Raw genomic sequence first — 20,158 nt, forward strand, 5'->3', positions numbered from 1 at the left:
ACTCCTTGTCCTACCCACTTGCTGTCAAGCCACTAGCATGCAAGCATGGTTGCGATTAAGAAACAGATTTCAGCTTTCCCCCACTCCCTCATACACTTGCATGACCGCCCTATTCCATGCTCTCCCATTCCTCCAGTCCACACACCACACCCCTGCCTTCCCCCCAAACACATTGAACTGTTGATCATTTGGATGGGAAGTATAAGTAAACACAATCCAGACCAGCATACATACAAGACATGAATACAAGTATGAAGTTCTGTTTCATCTACATCACAATAATAAAATTGAAATCTAAACTGAACATTAAACAATGAAGGAGATGGCATGCACACTTTTGAAAAACAAAAATGTTTACCAAGGAATAATAGGATTTTTAGGTAAATTATACAGATTGTCACAGAGTAGTGACAATGGATTTTTTTTTCAAGTAAGGTCACTGTTAAAAACAGTGTTTACAGACAACACATAGCTGGCTGTAAAGCATTTCATTTCAGTTTATCTTAGAGGTGTCACCGCATTAGGACAGATCGATATGCTAAACCACAATTACTAGCAGATGCCTGACCACCAGCATAACCAAGTGTGCATAGTCAGGCCTTGAGTGTATATTGTACTGAATTATTGATGTAGGCCTTGTGAAGCGTTCATGATATGAATACTTTGGTTTGTGTTCCTTGTGTTTTGAAATCCCCAGTGTGTACACTTTAAAACTCAGTTCATCTGCATCTTAACAGTAATTAAGAGTATATTGTATAGTGTAATTGGTAATCAGAATACAGAATAGCAACAGAAACATGGGGCAAAAAATTGTAAATAGGTAAGCTAAGAGCTGATCAGTAGAAACAAGGGAGGACATTGACATTTGTATGCCTGGCTGACATAGTGGCCATTTTTTGTTGTTGAAATACGTTATGGATTATCACCTATCAACAAACTATAAGCAAATCTTTGTATTTTCTAAAGCCTACCCAGTTGATCTACTTTAGTTTTTCTTGGATATCACAATTACTGGGGAGGGGGAACCAGCAGTGGCACAAATCGTGCAGTGGCCTCTATCATGTCTTGAAACAGTTTTTACCCCTATAGGCTTGTTTGCATATATTGACCTCAGAAAGCTAGCAGTCTACGTATTCTTCAAAGAGGGTGTCCCACAGACAGGTTTGTTGATTACCATCTTTGAATGATATTTTGACACTGACGTGTCACTATACCAGATCAGCTAAATTCTGGAATCCCTGCCATGCCTCCACTGCTCCAGTGTTGATCAAATCCCATTCCAGATGTGTAAGTCTGTGATCCTTGTCTTTTTTCTTTTTTTTACATCATAATGCTCAGGGAGGATGGTCAACAGATGAAAAATCTCGGGAGTCAGAATGTGCAGAATCTACAGACCAGGTATGTTGGCATGTAGAATTACTGGAAAGCTTGTTACTGATTACCAGTGGACCAACAATTAAATCCTTTGTTATTTTTATAAAGTTGTTTGCCTTGAGAATAAATTTCAGAATAATAGTCTAGAAAAGAATATTTTTTTAACCCCCCCTCCTCCCTTATGTTTAGACATAATCTGATTGATTGTGCAGATTTTGTCAGATCCCAGCCATGTCTGATAAGGGTGACTACGAGATGAAGACAGCTCCTTTTGATGCTCGGTTTCCAAATCAGAACCAGACCAGGTAATTTCACTTGAAAATTGTTTTAATGATTATTTGGATAATTGCTTAGAAGAAGAGAGCTTATTCAGTTATTGTGGCAGAAATAGTAATTACACTTATGAAAATTTCTGTTGTACACTCTTAAAAGTATGGATTACTTTACTTGCACCACAAGAACATTTACAGTAGTATTGCATGTAAAACTATTACAGTATTAGAATGTGTAAGCAATATGACACAGTATAAAATCACTCATGTACGCATGCAGTTGTACACGCACACATACACAAACACACACACATGCTCCTTTTGGAGGGGAGTAGTTTTACTTTCATTATGGAGTGGTAGTTGAATAGGTTAATATGTTTTGTTTTACATCTTTATTAATCTGATTGGAAATTACATGTATAATATGTTTTGTTTTACATCTTTATTAATCTGATTGGAAATTACATGTTTCGGTTGTCTCATGGTCTAAAGGAAGACGTGACTATATAACTATGTCTATGCACATGGGAGTGGCTCTGCGGGCCAAGTTGGGACCTCCAAAGTCGTGAGCACACACATCACTGGGAGTATGCTGATGTTGCAGGGTCAGATGCTGATCTATTACAGCATTCTCTGGCTGCCTTAGCCTTTTAATATATTGAACAAATATTTACATTAGTTTTCCAAAACAAGTGATTTTCTGTGTTTTTTTTATTTTTAAATTTTTTTTATATTTCTGGATGGCTAACCATTTTCTGTACACTGAAGTACAATATAGAATTTATTATGTTTAATTAATGATGAATGTTATCAGTATCATGATGGTCTTCCTTGGTTGGTATGAACTGAAGGGTTTCTTTCTCCCCCCCCCCAGGAACTGCTGGCAGAATTATGTAGACTACCATCGCTGCAAGAAGATCAAAGGGGACGACTACGAGCCATGTGAATATTTCAAACGAGTCTTCAGCTCCCTGTGCCCCAATGCCTGGGTAAAGCAGCAATGCTTTCTGTCTGTCTGTCTCTCTCTCTATATATAAATTTCAATACAGTTTTAAGGGGAAAACTTTATATATTTTGAAAAAGTATTCCACTCCCATGCTTTGTGTTGGAGTCCCCCCTACACAACCAGACCTTGGTTTGTCTGCCGTTGTCTCAGTTCTGGCTGTCCACAGAGAACTGTTGGAGTTCGGTTGCCATGAGGCAAATTCTTGGACCATCAGGTAAAAAATTTGAAAGAAAGAAAATAATATAAATATATGGGACTGGTTCACTTACCACATATTCAGATGTTTTAAAAGAAATAGTGGAATATCAATATGGCTATGGTGCAAGTTGGAGAAATTTAATCCTTTTCCAGTTGATTTGGAATAGACATTGCAGCTTTCTTTAGGAATTTTGTTGTTGGTCATCTTCCTTTGTTAAATGTAAGTAATTGACCTTGCAAGTTGTGTGTATGGGCAAGTGACTCCGCATATGCTTTAAACACAGGAATCTGAAGAAATGTGTGTATGTGTGTTTAAGCATGACATTTTCTCAGCCACTGAAAGTGGTATACTGTATAGGAACCTAGCTTTGTAAAATGAGTCAGGCTGTAATGAATTGGACCTTTCCAGTTAGTTCCTGCATGTTAATGTGTGAAGCTGAGTGGAAGATTAAAGCTCAGTGGTGCAAAATAAAAAAAAATGCTCTGTTTTGGTTTGTGGTGTCCAGTTCAGAGGGAGTTTTTTCACAGGGAGGTAAGTGGAAATAACCAGTTTCCCATCCAATTTTGACTGGCCCTGTAGGTACCATTTTCTTTTGTAAGATAACCTCTTTCAGATGGGAGAAAATGGAGATCAGCTGGGGACATTCTGTAAGTTTTATGCCTGTTACAGTGACAAATGTTTTTTCTTTTTCTGTCGACAGATCGAGAAATGGGATGAGCAGGTAGAGAACGGAACCTTTCCTGGCAAGATATGAATGTACTGGGCAGCCACGCTGCATGCATTCTGTGTGATCTTTTTTAAGTGATGGTAGTGAGTGGTGAGCGCAGCTTCATTTTAAATCTATGCGCAGCTTGAAAGTTGAATGATGTTTACTGTTAGTCTTTGGGCACAGTTGTTCTGGTCCTCAGGTATTTTGGTTAAATGAGATAATAAAATTCCTATCAAATGTGCTGTTATGGCTGGTTATTTTGCTGATCTGTTCATTACTCATATTGTGCACATGCAGAAAAAGTACACATGAAGGATACCCAATACAGTTCATGAAGATAAAAATTTTAATCAGTTCAAAGTTAACAATTTAATTTTCATCACATGGGCTGACACTTGACAGTGAATCACATTTCAGTTATGCTTGGATAACGATGACAACTAACCAGATCTGGGAGTACAAATGAATTCTGACTTAGTGATTATGACACACCATTTATTCTATAAGTTAGTCACAGTGACACACCATTCACACTGTGGGTCAATTTTGCACTAGCATTCCATCAAGTGTACTCTCAGATCCACAGACAAGTACATATGGCAGCTATACAATGAAGGAAAGGAATGAAAAATCAATTTAACAACACATACTTAACCGTGACCCACTAGTGCAGACTCTGCCAGGAGTCTGACATTCCTGCTGTTTAAAAATGAAGAGATAAATGAAAGAGAGAAAGAGAGCAAGAGTGTGTGTGTGTGCATGCAAGAGAGAGGGTATTCATATCCAATTTACTTCTGTCAAAAACAATAAAAACAGAATTCCAGAACATGAGTTACCTGAGAACATTGACACAATTCTAAACACCATATCACTTTGAACCAACTGTTCAGGCATATCTTTCACAAAAAAGAATGTACAAATCATGCTGACGCCTGGACAAGAACCTAAGTGGAGAAATGTGAAGAAAAGTAGTTTCAACGGAAATGGTTGAAGCAGAAATTTTGCCAACGTAAATAGAAAAATAGCTACTGCAAATAACTGTTATTTGTATACTATAGGTTTTTAAAACTGGTACAATTTGTTTTGCAACTACCTTAAAACCCAATCAGAATATGACGGGATTGTATCAATTGCTCAAGCTATGTGTGGTTGGCACAAAGTAAAAACATGCACAAGGTTACAAAATGCTCAAGTTGAACTAGTTTTGTTTTCATGTAAATTTTTATCATTGATAGTCTCTTTCCTCAATCACTCCACTAAATTTTTTCCTTTCTTTCAAGGAATGAGACAAAATGCTTGTCATTTCACTGAATTTCTTGATGTAATCTGAAAAATGTCTTTCCAAAGCTACAGGCGCTCTAGATATTTTAGTTCTTGTTTAAAACACATTAACACAATGTTTGCTTTATTCTTCATGCTTGTACCAGTATGTGTTCTGCAGTGTGGCACGTTATATGCCACGTGACTTCCATTCCAACTGAACATTCTCTTCGCTGCCTTAGATATGCATGGTGATCTTCAGTGTAATGAAGTCTAAAACTGAATCAGGACAAGTGACTGTGAGAAACCAAAAAAAAACAAAACTGTAACCACTTCCCCAGTTTACAACATTTCATACAGTACTGTTCACTACAACAGATGTGCCAACTCCAAAGTCTCCTACTTTCAGATAAGTGTAAAATATAGTACCCCCCCCTAAAGAAGAAAAAAAAAGAAAAAAACCCCAAGTTAGATAATTTAAATTTAATAATAGCATGTGAAAAGTATTTATTATATACAAAAAAACAACACCACTTTTTTAATCAGATAAGTGGTGTATACAGGGTATGTTTGCACGCTCTGACATCATCTTGAAACTGAATACAGATTACTTGTGATATGTGACTTTAATGTGTTACCATGGTTGGAATGATCTACCAGTAAATACTTTAATTATGAAATAAAAAATTAACACATCATATCACATACCTGTGCAAACCTTAAAACTGGATATAAATTCTAGTTAGAAACAATATCACAGATGGCTACTGGAAAGATCCATGCTTGCTGATGGACAAAGTAATCACATATCTTTATCTGAAGGCAAGAATTAAAAGACTAGCTTGATTGAAACATTGCTTTTGTCACATGCAAATGAGCCAGTAATTTGTCTAAAAGAAGGAAAATAAACACGCACTCAAAAAAGAAAAACAACAAAAATCAAATACACAGAATGAAATTATAAAAAAAGGAATATATTACAGTGTTATTAAAAAAGAAGTATTTCAGAATTATTTAAATAACTGAAATAAAGCAAGAAAAAAAATCTTCAGATACTTTTTGAAGTTAGATAATGGATATAAAAGAAAAAAATTCGCTTAAAGAAACTGATATAATTGAAAATTAACTCAATTGGTGATGAAAACAGTTGTTCTTACTTCTGTGTATCAGCCACACAGAACCCTGGATCATTTACCTAAATGTGAGGCTGAGCATGTTAAGGGGGCATATAAAACCGTCATTTGATTGTATGACTTTTAAAGGCATACATCGCATCCCGGGTCATTCCTGTATAGGGCAGGTAAGAAACAGCCTCAAAGAAGGCAAAAATGATGACCCTGATGACTCGAAAACATTAACTGAATAGCGAGCGCGTAACATACGTATACAAAAGAAAACGACAATGGACGGATCAGAACATAATAAATTGGAATGACTGCACGGGTGACCAACAAAGCCACACAATGACTTGATTTTTGAGACAGGTCACAACACACAATGAATTCATGACACAATCATTTCAGGCACATCACGAATGTCTGTTTACACAATTGTTTCAGGCACAACATAGGCTGTAAGCTGCAACAGCCACGGTAAGGCAATCAGAACCACTGCATGTAAATGTTCCTCTTTTGGTAAATCGCCTTCACATAAACCATTTACTCATTCAGCATATTTTCCAGCTTGTCTGTTACAAGCCATTCACTATCTTGAAGCAGTTAAGATATGTAAACTTTGTCTTATTTGAGTTTATTTAAATTTTTATTTCTAAATGTACACCTGGAAAAACTTGATTTCAACTGTTGTTTTTCTTCCCAGACTGAATCACATTGTACATATGGCAATTCGTTTAAAAAAAAAAAAAAAAAAAAAAAATCAGACCACATAATTATTGTTAAAAACTGACATTCAGTCAGTCACAGCACATCTGTAGTTCCACTATAATGTAAATGGCAGATTGTGAATTAGTGTCCCTGTGGAAGTCTGATCTGTCACCTCTCTCCCCTTAAAAAACAAAACAAAAAAGTGAAATACATTTGAGATAAAGCTGCTGTTTTCTTCTTAACCTGGAATGCTGAACCAAACACATTCACAAGCAAAAACTTTTTTTTTAACTGCAGCATAAAACTGGGAGAAGGGGGTGAGTTTAGGGAAAGATAGCTGTTTCTGATACTGTAACAATTTATTAAAAAAAAAAGAAAAAAAAAAGTGAAATACAAAAACATAAACAGCAACTTTCATTCCCAGTCCCCCAAACGCCCTCTTATCCTTCACTGCATGTCCACATCACCCAGTGCAATCTCACAATTTTCTTCCAGTCTCCCCACAGCAGAACACTCACAATGTATTGATGTCAGTCACAGGTGCAAGCGTAAGTAGCAAGCTACAGGTGAGGAAAACATGCTGGGTGCTTTTATGATGGGAGCAATGTGCTTTTAGCAGAAAATATCAACAGTTATACAGAGAATGTACAAGTTTATGAGCACAAGTCGACTTGTGGAGTTCTCTCTCTCTCTCGTCTAAATAAATCCGTCATCACAATTCCACGCATCAGAACGCCAAGTCTGATCAAATCCTCCGGCAAGTATGCACACTGCTGATGGGTCAGCTCAATCAAAACACTGGTAAACAATTGCATTATCAAGCACACATTACACACTCTTTTTTCAGTTCTGCAGTTGGAAGAGCTGTTGATCATCTCTGACGCTTCATCATTCCAGTCACACCAGTCTTAGGACGCAGCGCTGCAACATAATTTTTTTGTTTTTGTCAGTGCAATAAGCAAAACAGGGAAATGAGAATGCAATCTTACTCTATCAGTTTCAGTAGCTCAAGGAGGTGTCACTGCGTTCGGACAAATCCATATACGCTACACCACATCTGCGAAGCAGATGCCTGACCAGCAGCATAACAAAAAAAGTGGAGATGCCGGGGAACGAACCCGGGGCCTTTTGACATTCTTACTCTAGCTGTGAATATATCGGTTTATTGAGTATCAAAAGACACATCTGAACTCTTTAACTTTTGGAGTTACTTTCTTGAAATACCAGTTGTTCATGGGCTTTAATGTTTGGACTGAGAGTGATCTTAGAAAAAAACAAAAAAACAGGTCCACAATAATAATCCCTCACCTTGCTTTGCTTTTTCACACAGTTGTAAGGGTGTAGTTAGTCCCCTGAAGCAAACTATGATTTACTGCTTCTGTGAAAGGTAGGAGTCTCTTTTGACCCCTGAAGCCGGTAAACAAGCACAACCAGTTGCCACAGAACAGGTTTTAAACATGGTTCTCAAGAGTGACAACGCCCATACCCATTTGGACTAGTACAGGGTTCCCACAGTTGTGACTGAAATAAATTCCAGACCTATTCCAGATGAGACTGAAAATCCTCCAAACCAAACACAATGCCAAACTGAATACAAAATTATCTGCTGACAAAAAGAATCAGTGGATAACCCAGTTAAAGAGTGTAGATATTCAGTTTTCATCCCTTTGTATGTGTGTTTTTGATTTAAAAAGTGTTAAGCTCTTTGATGAATATTACTAGTCAAGGGTTTTCCATGATTCTGTACAAACCATGCAAGACCCCATAAATGAGCGGCTGATGCACTTACCCTGGTTGACTGGTTTGCCAGAGCTGGCTTTGCCGGGATTGGCATAATTGGTGACAATTTTCTTGTCATTCATCATCTGCACATCTTGGTCCTCCGCTTGGTTGCTGGATGGACACACAAGATCAGACTTCTGTTAAAAAATATAAAGGAGCGGGTACATCACTGTAGTTCGCTCTTACAAATTGTCTGGTGATCCTGAATAGTTACAGTAACAACTACAAGTTGAACATTTGACAGCTTTAGAGCCCAGAACTTGCTGTTTTACTCATACTAAATGCAAATGCATGCACACAAGCAGGAAACAAAAACTGTTTAGAGTGATGAAGGTCAGGCATGTGTTAAAACTTTGTGAGCATTATGGGCCTATGTTCAGGTTAATGGCACCTAACAAGTTCTTTCCTCTAATTCATTGCCTCAGTTCATTAATTCATTCATTTGTCTGTAGGGCCCAGTATTTCATGGTGTGTGTGTGTGCGTGCGTGCGTGTGTGTGTGTCTGTGTGTGTTCCTGTGCTTGTCACTGTATGTGTGTGTGTGTGTGTGTGAGTGCATGCATGCATGCCTGAATCCATGTGTGTGTGTGTGTGTGTGCGTGTGCGTGCGCCTTGCCACCATGTGTGCGCATTTTACAAGTAAACGCCAGCAAAATGGCATGAACTTTCAGGGCGATCAGTCCCCAGCTCCACTTGCAAAAAACTGGTCAGTTCTTCCCTCCCTTCCCCCAGCCGGCCAGCAGCTTACTCGATAATAGTGCTCCTTTCCCGGCGCAGAACCTCTGGGTTGTCGGTGAACAGCACGGTGCGGTAGCGCTGAGGGGCAGGGTTCTCCACTGTAAGCGTGCCGTTGTACACCAACAGGTCATCCACCAACAGCTGCCACAACCACACAGCACTGTCATGTCAGCAAGAAACACTTCTACTCTGGGGAAACAAACAACTAGGACTAGACAGTGTGGGGGAGAGAGAGAGAGAGCGAGAGAAAGAGAGAATCACCAAGTTAATGTCATCAGCAGTGAACATGCTATATGGAGAGAGAGAGAGAGGGAGAGAAAGAGAGAGAGAGAGAGAGAGATCAAACAACAAACAATGTACTATTAATCATGGCAAGATAAAGATTCAAAGCTTCAAGCCAGTGTAATAATATTTCGCCAAAAGTAACAAATATATACATATATCATGTGTTACCTTCATCAAGCTGTATTAATGACTTTGATATTTTCTAATGCCAGCATCTGAGGCTTTTGCCCCCTTACAAATAAAAAGAACACTTCTGCAAAACTGACAAGAATAACAAAGTACTTCACTAGTAACAAGAGCAGCGAAAAAAGCAAGTGTTCCGAGTACATCACTTCCAGGTTGCTAACAATTTCATAAAAAGAAATGTTAACTTACAGCAAAATCTTTGACACCCCGAAGAGACGTCTTGCTGTAGTTCCAGATTTTAATCATCGACACAGTTGTGGGCTGATCGAATATAACATACACTCGGTTCAGCTGAAAACAAAAAACACACAATAATCATTTATCAGTGGAGTGGCAAATGCTGCAAGCAAATGAAACAAAGCAAAGTTTCATTCTGAAATTACATTTAATCGAACAAACTTACAGTAACCCAGTGGTGCAGACTCCAGCATGGGTATGATTTCTGTCTTGTGCAAAATACTACTGCGTTCAGGTGGAGAAATCCAATGAAGCTGTGGCTAGTGACCTCCACTACCTTACTTTACTTTATAATCATGATGGCTGCCGGAAAAAGAGGGTGCTAGTCAGGGGGGCAAAGGGGAGGTTACCTACTTCCGGGAGGGTATCCGCCCTAGCTACTTTCGTTTTCTCCGCATAGGTGGATAGTAGTTTGCACAGGACAGGAATGTCAAACCACTACCGGAGTCTGCACTAGTGGGTCACGGTTATGTATGTGTAATTAAATAATGAATACTTGCAGCTCACTTTACTTTATAAGACTGCAGGAAGGTGTTGTGGGAGATGAAGCTGGCAATCTGCCGCCTGGATTAAAGTCAGCTCCACTGACAGTGCGCGTTCGATATTGGGAATACTGTAAAACCACTCACCATGCCTGGCAAAATGGGAGCCAGCCACATGTGTCGTCCATCCGCTGTGTCGTTGTGTCCGTCGATCAACTTGTCTGGAGTCCGGACATCATTGTGAATCTGCTCCAGTACATTTACACTGTTGGGGTGAGCAGAGATATCTGCAAACACACACAAACACATGACTGTATTTAAAACACAACACAGTTTCTGGAACAGGTCAAATCACTTTTTTCGAGCTTTTCCATAAATTCACTTTTTATTATCAACATTCTAAAATTTAAATGATTTTAATGATTTTAAACTAATATTGCAGAAAGACTGAATTCCTAGGGTTCATGCAAACTTCAGAATGTTCTCATCTCAACTACAATGATGTCTATTCAAACACAGACATTTAACTTACTTGATTCTGTCATGGGGATTTTTTGAATTCTGTGTCATAGAACTCAATGCCGTTCAGACCAACATAATAGGGATCTCCCCATGTGGAAAACAGCTGCAGCTGGTAGATGACTGATAAATGTTGAGGACATATTGTCTGAGGGAACAATGATAATGAACAAATGCCAGACAATAAGACTGTTAACATACATTAAAACAATGCTTTCTCCAAGGAACAGTTGAGCTGTAACTATTAGAGGCTAGTGCTAAGTAACCCTTGTTCAGACATAAGGCAGTCATTTTCCTGACACAACAATACAAACAAAAAGATCAACCAACGATTAGAAAAACAAGTGTCATGTTTTCAGTCAGAACAATATTGACAAAACTATCCCTGAAAGTAAACTTGGTTCAGCACAGGATGATCACTATGTGGCTCCATGACTAAGTGGTTATTGTCATCAGTAGGAGGCTCAGAAGGTGGTGTCCTATGTCCGTTAGATCAGAACGGGCACTATTGAACTCCATTGCAGCAGTGAAAGGTTTCCTCTGGGGTGGCCTCTTGGCAACCAAACATCAACTGTTCCCTGTGGACTACTGATGCTGGGACTATGGCAGATGAGCACCGGTGTGGTTGTGTATGGGGGACTCAAGAGTGAGCGGCATGGTAGTAATACCACTGGGATGATGCATATATACATGACTGGGGAGCACAAAAAAAAAGAAAAAAAAAAAAGAAAAAAAGAAGAAAAAAAAAAAGTTTGGTTCAGCAGTATGCAAAGGATACAGCCACAGGGCATCTGAACTGCATCAGCACCATTTGTACACCTGAAAAAAAAAACCAAGACATTAAATTCCCCATTTAATTTTCTAGACTTCCTAACATCATAATACCAATTTCATTCATTCCAGATGAATACATCAAAGCATCCTCTAAAACAATGAAAATGGAAGCAAGACCATGGGGCTGAAAATAGGTTACAGTTTCCCACCTTGTCTGCATACTTTTCAAGTTGTCTTGTGCTGTACTGAGTTGTGTTAATTGCTACTCAGTTAGGAAGTGCTGCCGTGTAGTAGGGTGTAGTACTATGGTGTCATGTTGTTTTGTGGTGGAATGGTGTACGTGTCTGCATGCATGCATGTTTATCGCATGTGTATCTGAAGACATATGTATGTACCTGCATATGTATGTTTGCAAACATGTGTGTGTGTATGTTGGTGTGTGTGCGTGTGTGAGGGAGACACAGAAACACACACGCAAAAAAACCCAAAAAACTTTCTACAACTGACCCCTGAGCATCGGGACCAGAGGGCATGAAGTTGATCTCCTGGGCGAAGTCAAAGTGGCAGTTACCGGGTCCTTTGCGAACCAGGAACCCCTCAGCTGGAGATATCAGGCGGTCGTTCACTGACACATGCACGATGCGAGCCTGGACACAGGACAAGAAATTTAACTATGAATAGAGGTGATGAAGAGATCAGTGAGAAAAATTCTCAAGGCAAACAGACTACACAAAAGAATATCACCACCATCGATAAAAAATAAAATAATTTAAAGAAAGTGCACACTGCCAAACATTACATCAATATTAGCTGCAAATCCCAACTGATTAAACTGACAAAAAACCCATTGTGTAGATATAGTGAAGAATCTTATATCTACTAAGGCATGGGCACAGACAAACTCACATGCAAATAGACCAACATGCAATCAAGTCAGTTCATGTGTGCACACACATACACACACACACACACACAACAGCTCACCCCTCGATACGTGTCTTCAGGACTTTTGTTGTAGTTCCATATGCGGAGGCCTGACACCAGCATCTCCTGAGAAAAGGTGATGGTCACCGTGTGGCTCTGTCCTGCAGTGAAGGGGATCAACCACATGTGTTCATCCGACATTGTCACTGCTGTGCCATCTATCAACCTGAAAACACCCAAACACTGCTGCAATAATCAAATAAACATTACATGCAGTACATTAGTAACATGTAGGGGGGTTGCAAGGTATTGGGAAGGGGAAGGGAATGTTCCAGCAATTCCAAAGTTTCTTCACATTTTCAGTAGTTAAATAAAGGGTTACTTACTGAATGTCCACTGCTGATTTTTTTTCCAAAAAATTTGAGTGTGCAACATCAAAAATGAATATCTCAAAATGAGACAAAAAAGAAAAGACGAAAAGAAAGAAAGAAAGAAAAAAAAAGGGATTCTGATTCTGATTCTCTGTGTTTTGACCTATCCCAAGGATAATCATGTGCACAGAACACCCCCACAGATACAGGAAATGATGCAAGGAACGGAAAACTTTCTACTGACTTGTCCAAGGTGCGGTCGTCCCGTTCGTGGCCCTTGAGGTGTCTGATGTCCTTGGGCTGGGCGGTGATCATGGACATGTTGAGGGCCAGCGGTTCTCCATCTTTCCCCACCACCTCCAGGGCCGTCAGACCCAGGTAGTGCATGTCGCCCCACGTGGCCGTGAAGTTCAGCTCCAATTCTGATCACAACAGGACAAAGTCCTTCAGTCAAAGTCCCTTCTCATTCATGAAATAGATTAAGGCACTTGCTGTCCACAGATAAGGCACTCCCTGTCCATTTCCACACAATTCTGGACAAAGTGCTTTGGTCTAAGTTCCCTCTCATTTACTGCCCCAAGCCAGTGGAGGTCCTTGCCATATAAAGACACTCCCAGTCCATGTCCAGTGTCAAAACAACTCAAGATTCTCCTGTTCAAAACTGACTATGAGTAACTGTGGGCATGTTTGTACGTATACAAATACAGTTCACAGTGTACTTCTGATGCATTGTGTTGAAATGTTTCTCACTTAGTTCGACTTAAATGCATGTTTTGATGGATGATGTAACACACTGTATTCTTACTAAAACTACTGAATTGTTAAGCAGTTGGAGCTGAGTTTATTTGATTAGGCGCTTTATAAACAGACTGATCATATTATGACAACGCCAATACAGCACATTCTGTCAACTACAGGCCATTTGTAATTTTCATAATAATTTCTTTTTTTCTTTTTCTTTTTTCTTGATTGAGAGGGTGTTCAAATCAAAACTGATATTTGGTTACACTCTCAATGACTAAATTCAGTGATTTAAATAAAAAGCGTAGAAAATCTTGACAAGCAAATGAAATAAAAGAAACATAATTTAGTAAAAAATGTCTCCTGTCTTCCTTTTTCAAAAAATACAAATTAATCTATATTCCATTTTAATGTGCATTAGACTCCTCATGTTCAAAACTACACAAAGATACATCTGCTGAAGAGATAGTGATGTATATTCTAATGTATATTTTAATGTATGTATATATATATCTATATATATACATTGTGTTTATGCAGTTTTCTTTTTGCTAGGTACATTTGGTGTGTATGTGTAACATGAATGCAGTATGCTATGTATAATACCATGTGTTTTGCAAAGCACCCAGAGCAGTTTTCTGGATAGAGAGCTATGTAGGTATCCATCATTATTATTATGTTTTCACTTACTGCGTGTCTTGTAGACAAGATAGTCCCCAGCAAAAGTGACCATGCCTGTGGTTGGCCGGGGGGAGTCGGTCACATCCTCTTTCTTCAGCAGACCAGCAGCACGAGTGAACGGACGATCCTGTGCAAACAAATCTGCGGTAAAGGATATGTTGCCATTGTCTCAGGCACACTCCAACATGTAGCCTTTCTCCAGATCTGTGGAGATCCATGTTCTACAGGCTTATAGAAACAACATCCTGGTCCATTCAATTACTCTTTCATATTCATTCTAGTTAATTCAGTATCCACTTTAAAATATTCACATGCAGTAAACACATTGATCAGACATCCTATCAGACAGACACCCTATCAGGCAGACATCCCACCAGACAGGCACCCTGACAGACACCCTGTAAGACAGACATCCGATCAGACTGGTTTGAACTGCACTGACCTTGTCATTGTCATCAGCAGTGCTGGGTTGCTGTGTGCCTATCAGACAGACACCCTGTAAAACAGACACCCTAGATAAGACATGCTGTCAGACAGACACCCTGTAAGACAGACATACTATCAGACAGACAGACAACCTATCAGACAGACACCCCATCAGACATACAGATTAGAACTGCACTGACCTTGTCATCATCTTCATTGTCAGCAGTACTGGGTCTCTGGAATGGCACATCCTCCTCCCCATCGCTCAGCATCTCCCCTTCAAATGCTTCGTCGTTCTTGGACACCGCTTCCAAAATGTCTTCATCCGTTGTGAACAGTATTGTCTGCACAGTACAGGTTTGCCACATAGAATGAGATGTGAGTTGTTCACCAGATTCCTCCAGGGTATGTTATTGCCAAGTGGTTTAAGTGTTGGACTTTCAATGTGAGGGTTCTGGGTTCGAATCTCAGTAATGGCACCTGGTGGATAAAGGGTGGAGAATTTTCCGATCTCTCAGGTCAACATATGTGCAGACCAGCTAGTGTCTGAACCCCCTTTGTAAGTATATGCACACAGAAGATCAAATACACATGATAAAGGTCCTGTAATCCATGTCAGCGTTTGGTGGATCATGCAAACAAGAACATACATAGCATGCACACCCCGAAAACAGAGCATGGCTGCCCACATGGCAGGGTAAATAAGCAAAACGGTCATACACTTGAAATGTTATATGTCTCATTGAATGACAAAGGATACGAATGATGAGGGCCCAATGGCAGCTGTTAGTTGGCTCTACCCAGGTAGGCAGCCTGTTGTGCAAATGACTCCATGTTTATAAAGCGCTTAGAGCTTTGTCTCCGACTGAGGATAGGCTATGTAAGTATCCATATCATCATCATCATCGTCATCATCAATGCAACATAGTGTAATGTGCAAATTAGGACAATTCTATCATAAGAGATTTCGCTTATTGAAACTGGATCATCTCATCTGAAACACAAGCACCAAAACTTGTTTTCAAGGTGTAATGGAGGACATGACATCTGGTATGAGAGAGAATTAAACCACAAAGTACTGGGATCTCTTGCATCCTACATCAGTACATGGGTGTGTTATCCACGAAGCGACTATTCCAGAAAACCATATACTCGAAACATGTAATGCAACCTGCAAACAATGACTTAAAAAATCATGCTACTCATTGCAAGTTAAAAAAAAAAAAAAAAAAGCAATTCAGACTGTGAGCAGTGAACACTAGAAAAACGTATAATTTTGATGAAGACTGACAGCTGGCTGTACAGCCTCTGAAACCTTAATAAATGACAGCACAATCGGCAAATGGTCAGCCAGTAGAACTTCCACCCCATGGATCTGTATGTCCATGGTAGGATCATGCCAGCACCTTGTGGATTAAGGGAGTCTCTTGGGTCAACATATCTAGAGTGCTGTGAGTGTTTCACTTTTAATTATGTACATGTGCATGCACAAGATCCGCAGTTCATGCCAGCAGTCTGAGTTATGGAAACATAATTCATTGCTTTCTTTCTTTCTCTTGCAGACATTAATACAGACATGTAAAGGCACATGGATACACAATTACTCAGACCAAAAACTTGACAACCAACCAAAACGTTTGAGTAAACAAAAAATACTTACATCACCGAAGGCCTCTGTTCCACCTTCAATGCCGCCACAAGCACGAGCTATCTCCCCTTTGAAGATGACGGAGTTGTCTAATGTCATGATCACATCTTTAGCACCACGGTATGAGTGAATACGAGACTTGTTGTAGTTCTGTCAGAAACAGGAAACAAAAATCTACATCAAACATACATGTACACAATGCAGGCTGAAACATCCCTTCCCCCACCCCTAAAAAACTAAAAACCACCCTCACCACAACTTGCACACCCAGAAAGACAGCACCCCACCACTTATGCACCCCACTAGACAGCACCCCACCACTTGCACAACCCACAAAACAGCACCCCACCACTTGCACAACCCACAAAACAGCACCCCACCACTTACACACCCAAGACAGCACCCCACCACTTACACACACAAGACAGCACCCCACCACTTACACATCCCACCAAACAGCACCCCACCACTTACACCCCCCCCACAAGACAGCACCCCACCACTTTTACATCCCACAAAACAGCACCCCACCACTTACACACCCCACTAAACAGTACCCCACCACTTACACACCCCACTAAACAGCACCCCACCACTTACACCCCCAACAAGACAGCACCCCACCACTTACACACCCCACAAGACAGCAGCTTACTGACCCAGATGCGGATGAGGGCGATGTTGTAGGGCTTGGCCAGGGTGAGGTAGATGAAGTGGTCCTTGCCCTGCGTGAAGGGGGTCAGCCACATGTGGGTGTCGTCCCGTGTCCGGTTCACCCCATCCAGCAGGTTCTTCACCACGCGTGGGTCACGCTCGTACTCAGGCAACACGTTAATGTCCAGGGGATTGGCCGTTATCTGAAACAATCACCCGTTTCAGTTTCAGTTTCAGGAGGCGTCACAGCGTTCAGACAAATCCATATATACTACACCACATCTACTAGGCAGATGCCTAACCAGCAGCATGACCTAATGTGCTTGGTCAGACCTTCAGTGCATGCATATATATATATATATCTATATTTGTGAAGGTATCAGAGAAGATTTCTTCTCAGAATTTGCCAGAGGACAAAACTTATGTTGCCATGGGTTCTGCCATCCAGGCACTGAATACACAACTACTGTATCTATGGCTTGCCAAAGGAAGATGAGGCCCAATCCTCTCCTTCCCCAACCAAGGTCAGGTGCCTATTCACATCTGGGTGGAGTGAGGAAAATCCGAGTAAAGTGTTTTTCCCCCAAGGACACAACACCATTCTGAAAATGGCCTCAAACCCTGATCACTGGTGAGCTCTGGATCAGAAGCCAAATGCCCAAGCCTAACCAGCTCTGCCATGGTGCCTCCACAGTTCAGTTCATTTGCTCAATGAGGCATCACTGTGTTAAGTCAAATCATAATATACACTACACTACATCTGCTGAGCAAATGACTGACTAGCAGCGTAACCCAACCTGCACATCCAAACTCAAACATACTAGTATTCATATAAGCTGAATGATTCATCAACAGAAAATCATGCACACATGCCCTACAATAGATTACATGTAAAAACATGTATCTGTTTCATGCTCTGTAAGCAGAAAAAGTGCTGCCCTCATATTCTGGATAATGACAGCAAGCGCTAAGCAGGACTTGAAACCTAGTGCACTAAGAAGATACCTGAAAGAACATCCCTGCCAATCTTAAACTGACAGAACTGTAACCAGAATTTTCATCTGTGAACCACTTTCACAGCATACTAATAAGAGGTGCATACACATACATAGCTGCCCCACACACTTTCTTATGTTTCAAATTTACTGGACTGACACATACATCTATCCCCAGTATCTACTGATAGGCAATAAGTAATGGTGGAAGTTACTTAGTGTTCAACTGAAGTTAAGACTGCTCGCAGACAGAAGTAGAGCACTGTGTTGGTTTCATCATGGGGGACTGGGGGAAGTAAGAGCGACCATCAACCAGAAAGGACTGAAAACTTTATCTAGTGAGCATAGATGCATGGAACATGGCTGTGGGCTGAACCCAAGTAAGGGGTCTGGATGGAACTTCTACTGATATTTGCTGTGGTCTGAAGGCATGAAAATATACTTCACAATACAATTCTGTTATTTCACTGTAATGTATTGTGCTGCAATCTTTTTTGTCACAACATATTTCTCTGTGTGAAACTCAGGCTGCTCTCAACAGAAGAGAACAGAACAGAACAGGAGTAGAATAGAATAGCAAGAACAGAACAGAAAGAACTGAACAGGACAAAATAGAATGAACAGAATAAAACAGAACAGAATTGACTAGAATATGTTTTATTACCAAGTGTACCAGGGTTATTGGTGGGGACAGTACATAAAAGGTACAAACATGAATCAGAAATTTGTTGGTGCAGGTTCTTTAACTCTGGAGACATACAGAAGAAATTTCAAAAACTGAAGAGAAATCGTGAATTTCTTCCATACAAATCAGAAATCACATACAAACACAAAAACGATAGAATACACTACAGTCCTCTCTTACCCTCTGAACGGCCACCTGCTCCCCGGTGCTGGCAAACACCTGGACGGAGGTTAGGCCCACGTAGTGCTTGTCCCCCCAGGTGGACTGGATGTTGATCACCAGCTCCTGGCCACTGGGCAGCTCCGGGATCACAAAGCTGTCGTCACTGAAACCATCATCACTGCACTCGTCAGCCAAGTGAAGAAACGAAACAATACAAAAACTTTTTTTAAAAACATTTTTTTCATTCATTTTTTTAAAGCATTTTTTTCATTCAGACAAAAGTTTACAGATGCAAATATTATAATTTGCACTTTGGGAAAGTAATAACATACTGCTCTGAGCATTAATCATTCCACATCAAAACTATACAGGTGGAATAATACATATTCATTGATACACTGATTCAAAGTGATATGTTTTATAATAAAACAAAACTCTGTTTAATCAAGAAAACAAACTAACATGCTTCTCTCCTCCTAGAAAATTCACAAAAAAGCCCTAATGTATCAAAATTTTATTCTAAAAAACAAACAAACAAAAAACAGGGACACAAGAAAAACATCAAACTCAACACTCTGTCTAACTCCCCCCCCCAAAAAAAAAGGCAAGGAAAAAAAGTTATATCAATAGACCACTAACAAGATCACACACAAACAACCCCCCCTTATCCCCCTAATATGTTACCAAGAAACCATGGACATAAATGAAGCATCATCAATCATCATCAATCCATGCACATAATGACAGCACAGGATATCAACAGATATCCATGCAACCCACAATACTGCAATAGTACACCCAAAACTATTTTCTTTTTGGCAAGGAATGACACCAATGTTGGTGAAGTGAACAGATTTTATTTCTTCATAAGGCTGTTCACTGTTTCATTATTAGTTCACATAACTTCTAAAACTAAAAATCACTTTTTCCTTTCAAGAACACTTCAAAAACAGACCCCAAGATACTTGTCACTTCAAGGGATGGAATCTGATGATGCCAGACATACTTGAAAATAGTTAATCAGAGAACAGACGATGGATCAAGATCAACATGCTCGCTATTATATTACCTTAGATTGTAGCCACCTTTTCATTGCAAATATTTCCTAACCTGTTGAAAATAGATAAAAGTTTCAATTTTTTAAAATCCTCTGATCACCCTTTCTGTATGCTTGACGACAACCAAAGAAAATGATATACACAATATATCATAAAAGAAAAGGATAC

At 39.9% G+C, this 20,158-nt stretch overlaps 2 protein-coding genes across 2 annotated transcripts in view; one reads left to right on the forward strand and one right to left on the reverse strand.

The window, feature by feature from the left end:
- The window catches only part of LOC143293490 (cytochrome c oxidase subunit 6B1-like), a 4,765-nt gene extending 963 nt beyond the window's left edge, over positions 1-3,802 (forward strand). The window contains exons 2-4 of the mRNA XM_076604390.1: positions 1,587-1,679; positions 2,521-2,635; positions 3,552-3,802. Of these exons, the coding sequence (XP_076460505.1) occupies positions 1,606-1,679; positions 2,521-2,635; positions 3,552-3,605 (243 nt within the window). The 5' untranslated portion in view covers positions 1,587-1,605 and the 3' untranslated portion in view covers positions 3,606-3,802. The remainder of the gene's footprint in view (positions 1-1,586; positions 1,680-2,520; positions 2,636-3,551) is intronic.
- An 81-nt stretch (positions 3,803-3,883) lies between these two features.
- LOC143287145 (katanin-interacting protein-like) overlaps positions 3,884-20,158 on the reverse strand; it is a 51,175-nt gene continuing 34,900 nt past the window's right edge. The window contains 17 exon segments of the mRNA XM_076595093.1: positions 3,884-7,564; positions 8,433-8,536; positions 9,173-9,303; positions 9,823-9,924; positions 10,500-10,639; positions 10,885-10,911; positions 10,914-10,994; positions 11,650-11,690; positions 12,153-12,292; positions 12,630-12,795; positions 13,185-13,362; positions 14,372-14,489; positions 14,805-14,858; positions 14,989-15,132; positions 16,449-16,586; positions 17,096-17,293; positions 18,951-19,095. Of these exon segments, the coding sequence (XP_076451208.1) occupies positions 7,515-7,564; positions 8,433-8,536; positions 9,173-9,303; positions 9,823-9,924; positions 10,500-10,639; positions 10,885-10,911; positions 10,914-10,994; positions 11,650-11,690; positions 12,153-12,292; positions 12,630-12,795; positions 13,185-13,362; positions 14,372-14,489; positions 14,805-14,858; positions 14,989-15,132; positions 16,449-16,586; positions 17,096-17,293; positions 18,951-19,095 (1,957 nt within the window). The 3' untranslated portion in view covers positions 3,884-7,514.

This window comes from Babylonia areolata, chromosome 1 (genome assembly GCF_041734735.1).
Source record: "Babylonia areolata isolate BAREFJ2019XMU chromosome 1, ASM4173473v1, whole genome shotgun sequence".
Classification (NCBI taxonomy): domain Eukaryota; kingdom Metazoa; phylum Mollusca; class Gastropoda; order Neogastropoda; family Buccinidae; genus Babylonia; species Babylonia areolata.